The following is a 14,831-nucleotide window of genomic DNA, read 5'->3' as shown; positions in this document are numbered from 1 at the left end:
GGGCCTCGCGCGCCGGTCCCGGGGGCGGGGCGTTGAGGACAGGTCCCGTGGCTCCTCCCTCCTCCGCGGGGCCGGTCGGCCCCAGGCCCGGCTTGCTAATCGCCAAGGCCCAATGACGACAAGGCCCAGCCCTTCCCGCCCAGGCCCTGGAGACACTACGGTGGAGGAGCCCCGGGAGGCTTCATTGCTGTCGTCGTCGCCGCTGCAACAAGAATTCCCCGCCTCTCCCGAGACCCCAGCTCACCTTATCTTGTCCCGGCGCCTGGCCCTCTGGGACGGCACCTAAGTATAACTGGTGCCCACATTTGGTTTCGATTGGCGAGATACTTTGTTTCAGAGGGCTGGGTACCTGGGGCCATTAAGGTCGCGGGGACCCAGGAATCATCGAACATGGGAACTGGCATCCCAGCCTCGGAGCAGAGCAACTGTGCCAAAGGAGATCCACAGGTTTATTATCCCGAAGAGACCGCAAGCAGTGAAGCTGTGCAGGTTACAGGCTGTGAGAGTCCTGATGACAGTCGACCCCCACATGAGCCAGGATACTGCCATCCAGAAGACACGGGGCAGCTGATGGCCTCCTATGAGGGCAAAGCTAGAGGCTACCAAGTGCCTCCCTATGGCTGGCGCATCTGCTTGGCTCACGAGTTTACAGAGAAAAGGAAACCCCTTCAAGCAAGGGACATCTCCTTAAGCAACCTGATAAAGCATTTGGGCATGGGCTTGAGGTAAGTAGATCTGGAATGCTGTGGGCTTCACCTTGTTCCTGTTCAAGGCTTTCCCAAGACTGTGGGAAAGGGGCGGGAACACAGGTGGGTCCTGGTCCCAGCATTTTTTAAGCCTGTGTACTTTTGAAGAATGAGACCAAGTCACGTCTCTTTGCAAGCCTCTTCTCCCTACTATTCCTGCAGCCAGCCTTTTCCACTTAAGGTTTCCTCCCATGCACTCCTTCTTTCTGTCCTTTGGGATCAGCTCTACTTTGTGGCAAGGTTGAAAAAGACAGTCTGACAGCTACAGTACTGGCACAGTGTTTTATTGAAGACAGGGAACTTCCTAAACTCAGATTCCCCTGAGCAGCTGAGGCATTCATTTTCAGTATCTTAAGTACACAGTGTTACAGTCTCCACACTCCTGTTTCTTTCCTCAAGTGCCAGCTCCAGGAGTAGGTTAAGACCCTGTGTAGTCAACCCTAAGAAGAAAGTGACAAAAGGTACACTCTATTCTTTTTTGTTTTTTTTCCAGTCTTGGGACTTGAACTCAGAGCCTGGGTACTGTTCCTGAGCTTCTTTTGCTCAAGACTAGCACTCTGCCACTTGAACCACAGCACCACTTTGGTTTTTTCTGTTTATATGGTACTGAGGAATCGAATCCAGGGCTTCATTCTACACTGAGCCACACTTCTAGCCCAGATACGCTGTATTCTGAGAAAGACAGCTCTTGATATAAAAAGCAAAGATGGCTGGGCACCAGTGACTCATGCCTATAATCCAAGCTACTCAAGAGGCTGAGATCTGAGCATCATGGTTCGAAATCAGCCCAGGCAGGAAAGTCCATGAGATCAGTATCTCCAATTAACCACCAGAAAACCAGAAGTAGAACTGTGGCTCAAAGTGTTGGAATGTTAGACTTGAGCAGAAAAACTCAAGGACAGGATCCAGGCCCTGAGTGCAAGCCCCACAACCAACAACAACAACAACAAAAAGCAAAGATGAAGTAGGGAAAGGGCATGCACCTATAGTTCTGGCTGCTCAAGAGACTGAAGCAAGAGGATTGCTTGAGCCCAAGGGTTCAGAGCCAATTTTGAGACAGGGTCTCAAAACAACAAATGGGGGAGACATAACTTAGAGATATAACTCTGGTAGACACATGCATTCTATCACTGAAATACATTTCATGCCCCCCAGTGATGACTTCTGACCAAAGAGGCACTGCCAAGATTCCCCAGAGTTCTTGGTAATAGTGTGCCAGATTCTGCCCTTGCTTCTCTCTGGCCTTATAGACACCCCCACAGTTTATCTTGGACTATAGAATTCTCTGGATTCGCACTGAGTTTAAAGACTAGTAATGAAGAGACATACCTATTATCAGGAACAGGTGGATGTAAGGACAGAAGGCATCACTCTGAGGTCATCCTGAGTCAGTCCACACATAAACACAGAGCTGGGTAGGGAGGCATAAAATTGGGAAACATTCTGATAGTTTCTACAGTGGTGAACCCTTCCTTCACTGCCCCAGGCAGTGCTGTGTGATGAATTGGGAAGGTCATTTAGCTAACCCCAGCTCTGGGCAGTGGGAGGGACCTAGTCTTCCTCGATATTTGACTTCATTGGCTAGTGCCTATGGGTGGCCTAAGAGAAGGTTACTTCTGAAACTGACACAGTCCAACTCTTAATAGCAAAAGCCTTGGGTCAAATGAGTTGTAGTATATTCAGAAAAGCACAGTGGGTTGTATGTAGGGGGACAATGAGGTCAAAATTAGGTAGATCTAGCTGGGAATGTGGCTTAGTGGTAGAGTGCTTGCCTAGCATGCATGAAGCCCTGGGTTCGATTCCTCAGTACCATAAAAACAGAAAAAGCCAGAAGTGGTGCTGTGGCTCAAGTGGTAGAGTGCTACAGCCTTGAGCAAAAGAAGCTCCAGGACAGTGCCCCAGGAATGGGGGGCGGGGGAGGAATTAGGTATATCTCCTAACCTCTTAGCCCCTAAATATGAGTTGAGTCACAGAGGCCTGAAGCTTTGCTCAGCCCTGGACCCTGACTTGACTTCCCATACCAGGATTGAGTAGGAGTCATTGACATACAGCTTTTGGAATGGGATGAAGTCCTACACTGAGGAAGAAGCAGAGTAAGACAAGAAAAAGAATTTAGAACAGAATTCTTGAGTTAGTGTTGAAAAGATGGAGGTCAAATAGGTCAGGAATAGCCAGCTGCTAAATTACAGGATTGAGAGTACTCATAAGATGAAGCTGAACTGATCAGTAAAACAGTCCTCCAGGCTTCCACTTGGTAAGAGCTCTTTTATTATTATTATTACTCTGGATTCAGCCAGAGTTCACTTATTGTTTGTTCTGTGCCAGAGAGTCCTTTGTTTTATTTTGTTTTTAAGAAAAATTCCCAAATTTTATTTTGAAGGCTGAAGTAAACAAGAGCAAGGAACTAGGGTGGGCATCAGAGGCTCACACCTGCCATCCTAGCTACTTAGCAGGCTGAGATCTGAGGATCGGGGTTTGAAGCTAGCATGGGCAAGAAAGTCTGTGAGGCTCTTACCTGCAATTAGCTACCAAAAAGCTATCAGTAGATCTGTGGCTTAAGTGATAGAGTGCCACCCTTGAACAAAAGAAGCTCAGAGACAGTGCCCAAGACCCAGGACCAGCACCAGAAAAGAAAAAAAGAGTAGGGAATGAAAACCATATGATCGGTCAATCAACCGTGTTATCTCAGAGTACAGTGGGCTTCATCCCTGTGAGAATGGATACAGTTGATCCTTGGTAACTTCAGGAATCTGACTCCAAAGAGACTACCATTAAGCAAACATTACACATGCTCAGTTTGCATAGAGTGCAGTACTGAACTGTGGAAATTTGATTCCGTTTTCCTTAATGCTACTTAATTTCTGCTAAAGACATCGGCTTTTCAACAAATCTAAAATTTTCACTTTACACTTCAATTAAGCACTTTTCAGAATGTCCTTTGTTCTGTTTGTTTTCATATCTTGTATTGCTTCTCCCTAGCTACCCTAATCCAAGCTGCACCGTCTTTTCCTCCACCAATCCTTTCTGGCTTCTAGTATCAAAGTCCAACTTTCTCTTAAACAGGCAGAGAACCATCTGTCCATCACCTATCATCTTTTTTTAATTATATGTATTTTTTTATTGTAAAGATACTGTACAGAGAGGTTACAGCTACATGAGTAAGGTAATGAGTCCATTTCCATCAAGCATTGTACCCTCCTTGTTTTTCCCCTACCAGCCCTTTTTCCCCCCTTCCCCATCTAAAGTTGTAAAGTTAGTTTTCAACATAGTGTCTTGTACATCTCCTTACAATGACCACCCATCATCTTACTCTTTGCCTTCCCGGCCTTTCTCCCACCTGCAGAATGTTTTGCCTCTATTCTTAAATCACATTTCTACTCCCCTTTTTTGTACTTTGTCTTCCATTGCTTTAGTGTTCTAGTGTTTATACATTCATTCAATTTAGCAAGTATTTATGGATTGCTGACCACATGGCCTGTACTCAGAGCTGAGGGTAACTTTCAACTAGTCTTTGTCACTAGCCCTTTCCCCCAAGGAACTTAAAAATTGGTCACACTCACATGAGGAACACTGAACTAACAAGGAAGTGATTGATTAGGAATTGAGATACTGTACATACCATAATTATACCTGTCACTGGTCTTCTGTTTTATGGTTTTCTTATCTATTATGTCATTTGATCTTTCAGTCATTCTATTAAGATAGGGCAAGAGGAATCCACATTTTGTAGATGAGGAAACAGACTCATAAGGTTACTTATACTCAATTACTTGGGTTGAAGCAATGTGACTGAACACTGGAAATAAAATAAGTAGGGAGGAGAGAAGTAGGAAAGAGTCAGGCAAGGCAGGCCTTGCTTAGTGACCAATCCTGAGTAAGAATTTGTAGGGATAGATTAGAAGGCAGGATAGAGTAGGAGTCCTAGCCTTGGAAATGGAAGCATTTACCTACTGGACAGCCCCAACCTATTGGATCCAGGGTAGAGAGGGAGGTAAGAATGGGAAGATGTTAGGATTTGCAGAAGGCTTTGCTCTTTATAGAAAAATCTAAAAGCTTATAATTTAAATGCTAAACTAGGGAGAGGAAGAAACAAAAGACTTAGGGGGAAATGACCTAAAATATAAAACATTAGTTCTCTTGGCGTGAAATGATTTTTCTTCTTCTTCCTGGTATAGTCTCCTAATTTTCATCTTTCATAATCAGAAAGAAAAATAGTAATTAAAAAAGAAAGCTCCTATGTACATCTGATCATATAAAATAATATTTATTGAAATGAACTCCAGGAAATAGAAGCAAAAGGATTTTTTTTGTTGCTGTTTTAATTTTCTTTCCTTTTTGTCTTGTTTGTTCCTTTATATGTCTTTTGGATCATAAGGGAGGACACAGAAATGGAGGGACAAAGGATGAACAAATGCAGCAGTGGTACTCACTAGACACTATATTGAAAATGAACTATATAACTTGTGGGTGGGATGGGAAGGAAAAACTTGGAGAGAGCAAGGGAAGAGGTGACATTGTCCAAAAAGAAATGTACTCTTTACCTGACTTATGTAACTGTAACCCTCTGTACATCACCTTTATAACAACAAAAAAAAAATTTTTAAACAAAAAAACCCCCAAAGTTTCTGGAAAAAAGAAGAAGGGGCAAGGGGGAGGAGAGGAAGAGGAAGAAAAAGAAGAAAAAAAACCTGTTAACTGAGCAATAAAGGCTGGTTTGGTAGGTAGAGGGTAGGTGTGGAAGATACAGGCCAGGAAAGTATAATTGGTCCTTCTTATGCCTCAGACTAAACCTCTTGAGGTCCAAGCCAAAGCGTTGGTAGTGGAGGTAGAAAGCAAAGATCAGAAAGTTCCTTCTGAGAAGAATAAAGAGGAAAAACAAAGGCAGTCCTACACTGAGAGCAATAAGAGCAACTGGGAGGGTGAAGGGACTTTGAACTGTAGAGTAATCACGCTGGGGAGAGGCAAGGCTCCAAGGTCAAGCTGGTAATCCTGGTTACTTGGGAGGTGGACATTTGGATGATCGCACTTCAAGACAGGCCTGGGCAAAAAGTTCTGAGACTCCCATCTTAACCAGATGAGTGGATAGCTATATGGTATATGTCCCTGGCTATGTGGGAAAATTGCAGATAAGGTCGCTGTCCAAGCCAGCCTGGCCATAAAGCAAGATCCTTTCATAAAAACAGCACAAAAAGGGTTAGTGACATGGCTTGAGTGGTAGAGCCTAGCAAAGATAAAGACCTGAATTCAAACCTCAGTACTGGAAAAAAAAAAAAAAGAATTGAGGCTTGAAAGCCAAGATGGTGAGTCCTTACTACATTTTGTGTTTCCAAGTTAAGATCTCTAACACGTGCTTTTGTTACCTGACATCCTTGGAACATTTAGTGGGTAGGGGTGAAGGGGCATCACAAATGGATGCTGAGAAAAACACAAATGACTACAGCCTGTGAGGGTCTGCCCACTCACCCCCTTTCACTCATACAACTGCTTGCTCCTCAGGTACTTGAAGTGGTGGTACCGGAAGACCCAAGTGGAAAAGAAGAAACCTTTCATTGACATGATCAATTCCATACCCCTGAGACAGATCTACGGTGAGCCTCACCCAGCTATGCCTGCGGAAGAGTTAGGCACAATTAGTTACACAGTTACTTACAGTTTCTATAAATTGGATTGTTTCATTTCCTTGGTTTAGTTACTTACAGTTTCTATAAACTGGATTGTTTCATTTCCTTGGTTTTTGGTGAAATCTTTATGGTTTAAAAAGTGAAAAAATGGCTTTTCTTTTTTCTTCCCAAACCTCACTGTCTGTCCTGATTTTCTTTAGGTTGTCCCTTGGGTGGCATTGGGGGAGGCACAATTACCCGTGGCTGGAGAGGCCAGTTCTGTCGTTGGCAGCTTAACCCTGGACTGTACCAGCACCAGACAGTCATCGCTGACCAAGTAAGAGCTAGGAAGTAGAGGACAAATCCAGGCAAAGAAGGGCTTGGTCCTCTATTGCTAGTGTAAGATAAGACAGTTGCCATATATAATTCAATAAATGCTTTCAGATGCTTTCTGAGTATCCAGCTCTTACGCTAGAATATATAATAGGATTAAGACACAGAGCCCATTCTTCTTAAGATCGAACATAGTAAATGCCCCTTATCAACTCTCTTATCTAAGGCAATATCTACCTACCACAGAGGTCATTTAACTGGTTGAAAGAATACTGACAGGACCAAGAAAGGGAAAATAAACCAAAGTCATAGGGAAAACAAAAGTCATGGAGTTTTGTTTGTTTTTTTTTTTTTTAAAGAAAAAAGAAAAGAAAGAAAAAAGTGTAGCCAGCCCTCCTCACCATTGACTTGCAAACTTTAGTCAAAGGTCAGTTCCTATATGGGGATCATTTCTCTGAAGATCTTTCTTCTTAGAGCCCAAGAAGTCTCTCCTCTCCCAAGCTTAGCTTTCTAGACTACCTTTTTCTTATTCTTTTAATTTTGGTGGCACTGTGGTTTGAACTCAGATCTTTCAGCTTGCTAGGCAGGTACTCTACCACTTAAGCCACCACATTCCTAGTCCTTTTTTAGCACTAGATATTTTTCAGATAGGGTCTTCTTTTTGCCCAGGGCCAGTCTTGGACTGCAGTAGTCCTCCTACCTACACCACCTCTTGGCTGGAAATAGATGGTTACTTCTACCTCTGGCTTGTTTGTTAAAATATAGTCTCACTAACTTTTTTTGGGGGGCCAGCCGTTGATCCTCCTGATCCCTGCCTCACAAATGGCTGGGACTATAAGCATTTACCACCATGTCTGTCTGTTCCCTTTTCTGAAGCTTCAATTTTTTTTTCCCCTTCTGCTCCTATATCACATCTGGGCCTTAAGTTGTATATATGACCTGGTTTTCATTATAGCTTCTTTTATTATGACCTCCTTTTTCATGTTATCTGCTGAGTATCTGAGAGATGCCTCCAGCTTTCAGCTCATCTTCAAAGGAAAAATGACTAGCAGATGTTAAGTCCTACTGGTGACGCTGCCCTTCCCAATTCAGGTTTACTGGCTCTGCCCAGAACTCTAAGAACTCTGTCTCATCCCTTGGGTATTTCAAGGGGAATGCCTTCCAGAATCATGACTCTGTAGTTAAAGTAATTATTTCATGCTTAATATGTCTAGGCACTGTGATAAGCTTTTTATTTAATATTAAAAACAATTCAACAAAATAAGTACTATTATGCTCATTTTACAGATAATGTCACATGGTTGGTAAAAGGAAAGGTTGGAATTCATAACCATTTTTCTCTATGGGAAAAAGGTCTGAGTTCTTAACCATTATGTGTACCATTAGTTTAACAACCAGGTACTTAACCATTATGTACTGCTCCAAGAATGCAAAAAGTTATTGTATGGCTCTGTGTGGTGGCCTAAATCTATAATCACAGTACCTAGGGAGTTGAGGCAGGAGAATCTCAAGTTCAAGGTCAGCCCAAATACAGCAAGATCCTGTCCTCCAAAACAACAGGAAATGAAGGAAGGAATTATATACAAAAAAAACAGGCATACAATAGAAAACATGATTTCAACTAAGAAAAGAGATACTAATTCCTCATAGCTGCTACTCTCTAGGACTTTAGATTTTACTGGGGAAATGGGAGGAAATTAGGGAAATGAGGCCAGGTCACTGCTAAATTGAGAACATATACTGGAAAAAGACAATGTTATAGAGGCGTGGCTTATTTCACATACCTGCCACCTCTGCAGAGCACCTCTTCAATAAGTTAGAAAGTAGCCTTAAAAGTAACCATGAGTCAATTAGGGAAACAGAATGGCAATATACTCTGACATAATACACAAAATGCTAGAATAACAGGGTAGGGGGCTGCTGGAATGACTAGAGAGAAAAAAGCAGATTGGCATTTGAAGGATGAGTGGAATCTCAGAATGAAGAGCGAGCAGGGCAAAGAGGCATTAAGGAGGACGTGTAGTGTGTTTAAGAAATGAGTAAGCAGGGCACTGGTGGCTCATGCTATAATCCTAGCTACTCAGGAGGCTGAGATCTGAGAATAATGGTTCAAAGCCAGCCTGGGCAGGGAAGTCCATGAGATTCTTATCTCCAGTTTACCACCAGACAACGGAAGTTGCACTGTAGCTCAAGTGGTAGAGCACTAGCCTTGAGTGAAAGAGCTCAGGGACAGTGCCTAGGCCCCGAGTTCAAACCCTACAACTGACCAAAAAAAAAAAAAAAAAAAAAGGAGAGAGAGAGTAGTATTTAATGTAACCAGCAAAATGGCACTTGAAGAGATAGAAACCATATCAAGAAGGGGTTTGAAAGCCAGATGAGAGAGTTCAGGCTTTAGTCTGAAAGCCATGGGAGTCAGTGACATGCCTTGATTTGTCTGTCAAAAATATCACTTTGAGGCTGGGATGTATAGTTCAGTGGCAAAGCACTACTAAGTGCAAGGTCCTGGGTTTGATCCCCAGTACCAAAAAAGAGAAGACCAAATAAAGACCAAATAAAAACATCACATTTGGGGCCGAGAAGGTGGCTCAGTGGTAGAACGCTTGCCTTGTATGCCTGAGGCCCTGGGTTCGATTCCTCAGCACCACATAAGCAAAAAGAAAAAAGCCAGAAGTGGCACTGTGGCTCAAGTGGTAGAGTGCTAGCCTTGAGCTGAAGAGCTGAGGGACAGCGCCCAGGCCCAGAGTTCAGGCCCCATGACTGGAGCCCCCCTCCCAAAAAAAATCATATTTGGTCTGGCAGAATGGCTCAAGTAGAGTGCCTGGCTAGGAGGTCCTGAGCCACCCCCTACCTCCATACAGGGGGGGGGGCAGGAAGAGAGGGGGGGAGGAAGAGAGGGAGAGAGAGAGAGAGAGAGGGAAGAGTAGGAAAGAGGGAAAAATGAGGGGTAGAGGGAAAGGATTCTGCTACCCAGATAAGGGGCAAATCCAGTAGAGTGATTCCCACCTGTAATCCCAGCTACTTAGGAGGCAGAGATTAGGGGACTGCAGTTAGAAGCCATACCAGACATTTTGAAGTTAGTGAGATCTAGTCTCAATCAAAAAGTACTGGAGACCCTGCTTAGTAGAAGGATCATGGTTTCAGGGCATGGCTCAAGTGGTAGAGCACTTGCTTAATAAATGCAAGGTTGAGTTCAACCCCAAGAATGAAAAAAAAAAAAAAAGCAGAGACAGTATAGGTCTAGATTAGGACACTGAGACCATAGCAGTGAAGGGAGATGCAGTCTGGCAGCTAGGTTGAGGAAAGACAGCAGGACTTGTGTGTGTGTGCTTGCTAAGCTTGGAGCATGTGGATGACATGAGACTGGAGATTTATGGTTCAATCATAGGCTCTAGAAAGGGAGGAGCTGCTTTGAAGAGAGAGAGGATGGTGTGTAGTGCCTGTGGGTTACTTGTTCCAGCCTGTCTGCCCTCTTGATCAAGTTCACAGTGTGTTTGCGTCGGGAGGGACGGACTGTGTACCAGCAAGTTCTGTCCCTGGAGCGCCCAAGTGTCCTACGCAGCTGGAACTGGGGCCTATGTGGACACTTTGCTTTCTACCACGCCCTCTATCCCCGAGCCTGGACTGTTTATCAGCTTCCTGGTCAGAATGTCACCCTCACTTGCCGTCAGATCACACCCATCTTGCCCCATGACTATCAGGTGAGGCACCTCTTTCTGTGTTGGCTTTATTGTCTTCCCTCCCCCAGATCCACCTCTGCCCCAAATTCCACCCACCTATTCAAGGGAGGTGTTGGCACCACAAATATCACCCTGGCTTTCTAGGACCACTGTCTAATTAGATCTAGTCTTCCATGTCCTCTGGTAGGCAATGTGTTTGGGAACAAGGGAGGTACATATTGAGGAGAATTTGATTCAGGTCCTCTGTGTCTAGGACTGATCTTGGCAAAGAGTGAGATCAAGAGAGGCTATATCTAGGACCATCTGAGTCCAATCTTTTGCCCCCAGGACAGCAGCCTGCCTGTAGGAGTCTTTGTATGGGATGTAGAAAATGAAGGAGATGAAGCTCTGGACGTATCCATTATGTTCTCCATGCGGAATGGACTGGGGGGTGGAGACGATGCCCCAGGCGGTCTGTGGAATGAACCCTTCTGTCTGGAGCGGGATGGAGAGACTGTAAAGGGACTGCTGCTACATCATCCAACTCTGCCAAATCCCTACACCATGGCTGTGGCTGCACGACTCACGGTATGGAAGAGCCTATCCCTCTGAACCTTAAACTCTGTCCAACCCCAAGCTCTCCTATGACCCCATCATAGTCTCTTCATTAAACTCCTGAGTGCCTCCTCATTAGAGTCCTTCAGCATCTAGAATTCGGAGGGTGCACTAAGAGGAGCTGGAAAGCTAGTCTGAATTGAGTGTACTTCAGTCTTTTGTCCCTTAACAGGCAGATACCACGGTAACCCACATCACGGCCTTTGACCCTGACAGCACTGGGCAGCAGGTGTGGCAGGACCTACTTGAGGATGGACAGCTGGACTCCCCTGCTGGTGATGGGGGGTCTGACTGGGAGTTGTTGGGAAAAAAGGTTGTCCCTGTCTAAGGACCAGGGGTGGGAGACCTGATCGTGAATAGGCCGGTTCACAAGTTAGGGATCTCTAGTCCTGAGACTAAAGGAGGTAGAGTGCCTGTCTTCATTCCTCTGTGCTTCTCAGGCCAAAGCACCCCTTCACAGAAAGGAGCAGGCATTGCTGGGGCTGTATGTGTTTCCAGCAAGCTACCACCTCGAGGTCGATGCTGCCTAGAGTTTTCGCTGGCTTGGGATATGCCCAGGATCATGTTTGGAGCTAGGGGCCAAGTCCACTACAGGTGAGGGGACCAAGGAAGTATGAGTTCAAGGTTTTGAGGCTCTGACCTGGAGCAAGTATTTTCATCCCTTCTTGCCCTCTTGCAGATGGTACACAAGATTCTTTGGCCAAGATGGTGATGCAGCCCCTGCTCTCAGCCACTATGCCCTCTGCCGTTATACAGACTGGGAAAACAGGATCTCAGCTTGGCAAAACCCAGTATTGGATGACAGGTGCAGTGGAATTCTTTTCCTTCTTCCTGGGCACTCATTCCCAAGGAGTCTCTGATCCACTGTTTATCAAGTCAATAGGGCTGGGCTGGGATTCACTTGGTACTCTCCATTCCACTAAACCCCAGGATCCTTTCTATCTTGGGAGGTCTATACTCACATAGGTCCATTCCTTCCTTCTGAATCCACAGATCCTTACCTGCATGGTACAAGTCTGCACTGTTCAATGAATTGTACTTCCTGGCTGATGGTGGCACAGTATGGCTGGAAGTCCCTGATGACTCCCTACCAGAGGAGCTGGGAGGAAGTCTGCATCAGCTTCGCCCCATCCTCCAGAACTATGGTCGATTTGGCTATCTTGAGGGTATGGGCTGCTGGTAGGCAGGGGGGAGAGAGGGATGGAACGCTATACTCCTGAAACCAGTAAATGTCCTACTATTAGGCAAGATGACAGATTTGCTTACCCCAGGGTACCGGTGGGGTGAGGGGGCAGGTGGCAACTGTGGACTGGTGACAGCACCCTACCTCCAACTTGGGGGGAAAAGCTATGAAGAGGAAGCAGGAGCCTGGCAGCAGCATCTCTTTCGTTTTTCCAGGCCAGGAGTATCGCATGTACAACACATACGATGTCCACTTTTATGCTTCTTTTGCCCTCATCATGCTCTGGCCCAAACTAGAGCTCAGCTTACAGTATGACATAGGTGAGATTAACATTCATATTGCTCTGCCCTCTTAAGCTCCCCTTGCCCCTGAAGCTTTGTGGCCCCAAGGTTATGTCTACTATCCTTTTCCAGACATCTGCATGCTTCTTGTTGATTCCCCTCTGAGGTCACCACGCACACACAGCTCTGTGCCCTACCCTAAGCCTGCCCATCTCCTGTCTTTCTCTACCCACTTCTATGGTCTGTTCCCTCAGCTCTGGCAACCCTCAGGGAGGACTTGACTCGGCGACGGTACCTGATGAGTGGAGTGATAGCACCTGTGAAAAGAAGCAATGTCATCCCCCATGACATCGGGGACCCAGGTGAAGGTCTCTCTACCTCAAGGTCAGCTTTCTTGACCTATACCCTGTCCACCAATGTGAATGAACCAGGTGCCTTCCCTTCCTACAGATGATGAGCCCTGGCTCCGAGTCAATGCGTACTTGATTCATGATACTGCTGACTGGAAGGACCTGAACCTGAAGTTTGTGCTGCAGGTTTATCGGGACTATTACCTGACGGGTGACCAAGACTTCCTGAAGGACATGTGGCCTGTGTGTCTAGTAAGGGATTCATGTACAATGTTCCTAGGCATGACCAGTGTCTGAAGAAACCCCATTGGCTACTCTTAGTACTCAGGTCTTCAGGGTCTCTGTCCCTCTCTAGGCTGTGATGGAGTCTGAAATGAAGTTTGACAAGGACCAAGATGGACTCATTGAGAATGGAGGCTATGCAGACCAGACCTATGATGGATGGGTTACCACAGGCCCCAGGTAAGAGGGGTAAGGATTTCCAGGTCTCAGGTGAGCACTAAGGGAAGGTAGTGCTTGAGAGAATGACTTACTGTCTGTTAGATTGCATGGGAGTGGCTGGAGCTTCCATCTGACCCTTAAAACTCCTACTCCTGATTAGTGCTTACTGTGGAGGGCTGTGGCTGGCAGCTGTGGCTGTGATGGTCCAGATGGCTGTTCTGTGTGGAGCACAGGATGTCCGGGATAAGTTTTCTTCCATTCTTAACAGAGGTCAAGAAGCCTATGAAAGACTTCTATGGAATGGTGAGTTGGGAGACTCTAAGGAGTGTTTTTTGAGTGTGTGTGTGTGTGTATGCCAGTCCTGGGGCTTGAACTCAGGGCATGGGCACTGTCCCTTAGCTTCTTTTGCTCAAGGCTAGTATTACCACTTGAGCCAAAGCTCTACTTTTGTCTTTTTAGGAAGGGTTGGTTTATTGGAGGTAATAGTCTCATAGACTTTCCTACCTAGGCTGGCTTTGAGCCACAATCCTCAGATCTCATCCTCCTGAGTAGCTATGACTATAGGCATGAGCCATCAGCACCCAGTTCTGAGTAAAAGAGCTTACAGTCTTAGGGACACCAAGAGCCTTACTTTGACCTTCCTCTACTCCAGGCCGCTATTACAACTATGATAGCAGCTCTCATCCTCAGTCTCGTAGTGTCATGTCTGACCAATGTGCTGGACAGTGGTTCCTGAGGGCCTGTGGACTAGGAGAAGGGGACACTGAGGTGAGGAACCAGAAAGGTGGGTTCTCCCCAAAGGTTGGAAGTGCACGGGAATAAATCTCTGCCTTTGCCCTTGGTTCCTTCAGGTATTTCCTATTCCACATGTGGTCCGTGCTCTCCAAACCATCTTTGAGCTCAATGTCCAGGCCTTTGCCGGGGGAGCCATGGGGGCTGTGAATGGGATGCAGCCACATGGTGTCCCTGATAGATCCAGTGTGCAGTCTGATGAAGTCTGGGTGGGTGTGGTCTATGGATTGGCAGCCACCATGATCCAAGAGGTAATGTACTTCCTTCCCCATCTCCTTATCATTTGTACCTTCCTCAGCTACCAGACTTCTTCAGTGCCATCTTATCCATCCATAAAGCCTTAACCTTTTTTTCCCTGGTATGCATTCTACCTCCTACTTCAAATTTCTGTCTATAATCAAGTTTCTATCCCCTACCAGCGAGGAGCTCCCTGAGAGCAAAGACCTTACTATGTCTATCGTTCCAGTTGAAGTAGTGATGCTTATTTATATATCTGACCTCCATCTCTCCCCACAGGGCTTGACTTGGGAGGGCTTCCAGACAGCTGAAGGCTGCTATCGCACTGTGTGGGAACGTCTAGGCCTGGCTTTCCAGACTCCAGAGGCATACTGCCAGCAGCGAGTCTTCCGTTCACTGGCCTATATGCGGCCACTGAGCATCTGGGCCATGCAGCTGGCCTTGCAACAGCAGCAGCAGAAAAAAGATGGAAGGCCAATAATTGGACAGAGCAAGGGACTAAGCCCAAGGCCTAAATGTGGACCAAAGGGAGCCTTGGCAAACTTAAGTCCAGAATGAACCTGGTATTTCTCCTTTAAACAACCCCACCCCCCAAAC

At 45.9% G+C, this 14,831-nt stretch overlaps 1 protein-coding gene across 1 annotated transcript; it reads left to right on the top strand.

Moving 5' to 3' along the window:
• The first annotated feature begins 103 nt into the window (after positions 1–103).
• Positions 104–14,815, top strand: LOC138818583 (non-lysosomal glucosylceramidase). The gene is made up of 17 exons (XM_070009534.1): positions 104–725; positions 6,243–6,334; positions 6,568–6,683; positions 10,159–10,377; positions 10,684–10,923; positions 11,123–11,225; positions 11,391–11,544; positions 11,630–11,755; positions 11,944–12,116; positions 12,349–12,453; positions 12,669–12,776; positions 12,865–13,016; positions 13,120–13,226; positions 13,366–13,508; positions 13,858–13,973; positions 14,057–14,248; positions 14,514–14,815. The coding sequence occupies exons 1-17, from the start codon at positions 391–393 to the stop codon at positions 14,790–14,792; spliced, it is 2,760 nt and encodes a 919-aa protein (XP_069865635.1). The 5' UTR covers positions 104–390; the 3' UTR covers positions 14,793–14,815.
• The last annotated feature ends 16 nt before the right edge of the window (positions 14,816–14,831 follow it).

The sequence above is a fragment of the Dipodomys merriami genome, unplaced genomic scaffold, assembly GCF_024711535.1.
Source record: "Dipodomys merriami isolate MVZ:Mamm:240054 unplaced genomic scaffold, mDipMer1.0.p SCAF_11, whole genome shotgun sequence".
Classification (NCBI taxonomy): Eukaryota; Metazoa; Chordata; class Mammalia; order Rodentia; family Heteromyidae; genus Dipodomys; species Dipodomys merriami.
The sequence above is the reverse complement of the archived record's forward strand: the minus strand, read 5'-3'. Positions and strand labels throughout refer to the sequence as shown.

Coding starts and splice junctions, on each gene's coding strand:
- LOC138818583 (XM_070009534.1), top strand. CDS start 391: ATGGGAACTGGCATCCCAGCCTCGGAGCAGAGCAACTGTGCCAAAGGA. Junction 726..6,242: donor CATTTGGGCATGGGCTTGAG/GTAAGTAGATCT, acceptor CTTGCTCCTCAG/GTACTTGAAGTGGTGGTACC. Junction 14,249..14,513: donor CAGCCACCATGATCCAAGAG/GTAATGTACTTC, acceptor CTCTCCCCACAG/GGCTTGACTTGGGAGGGCTT.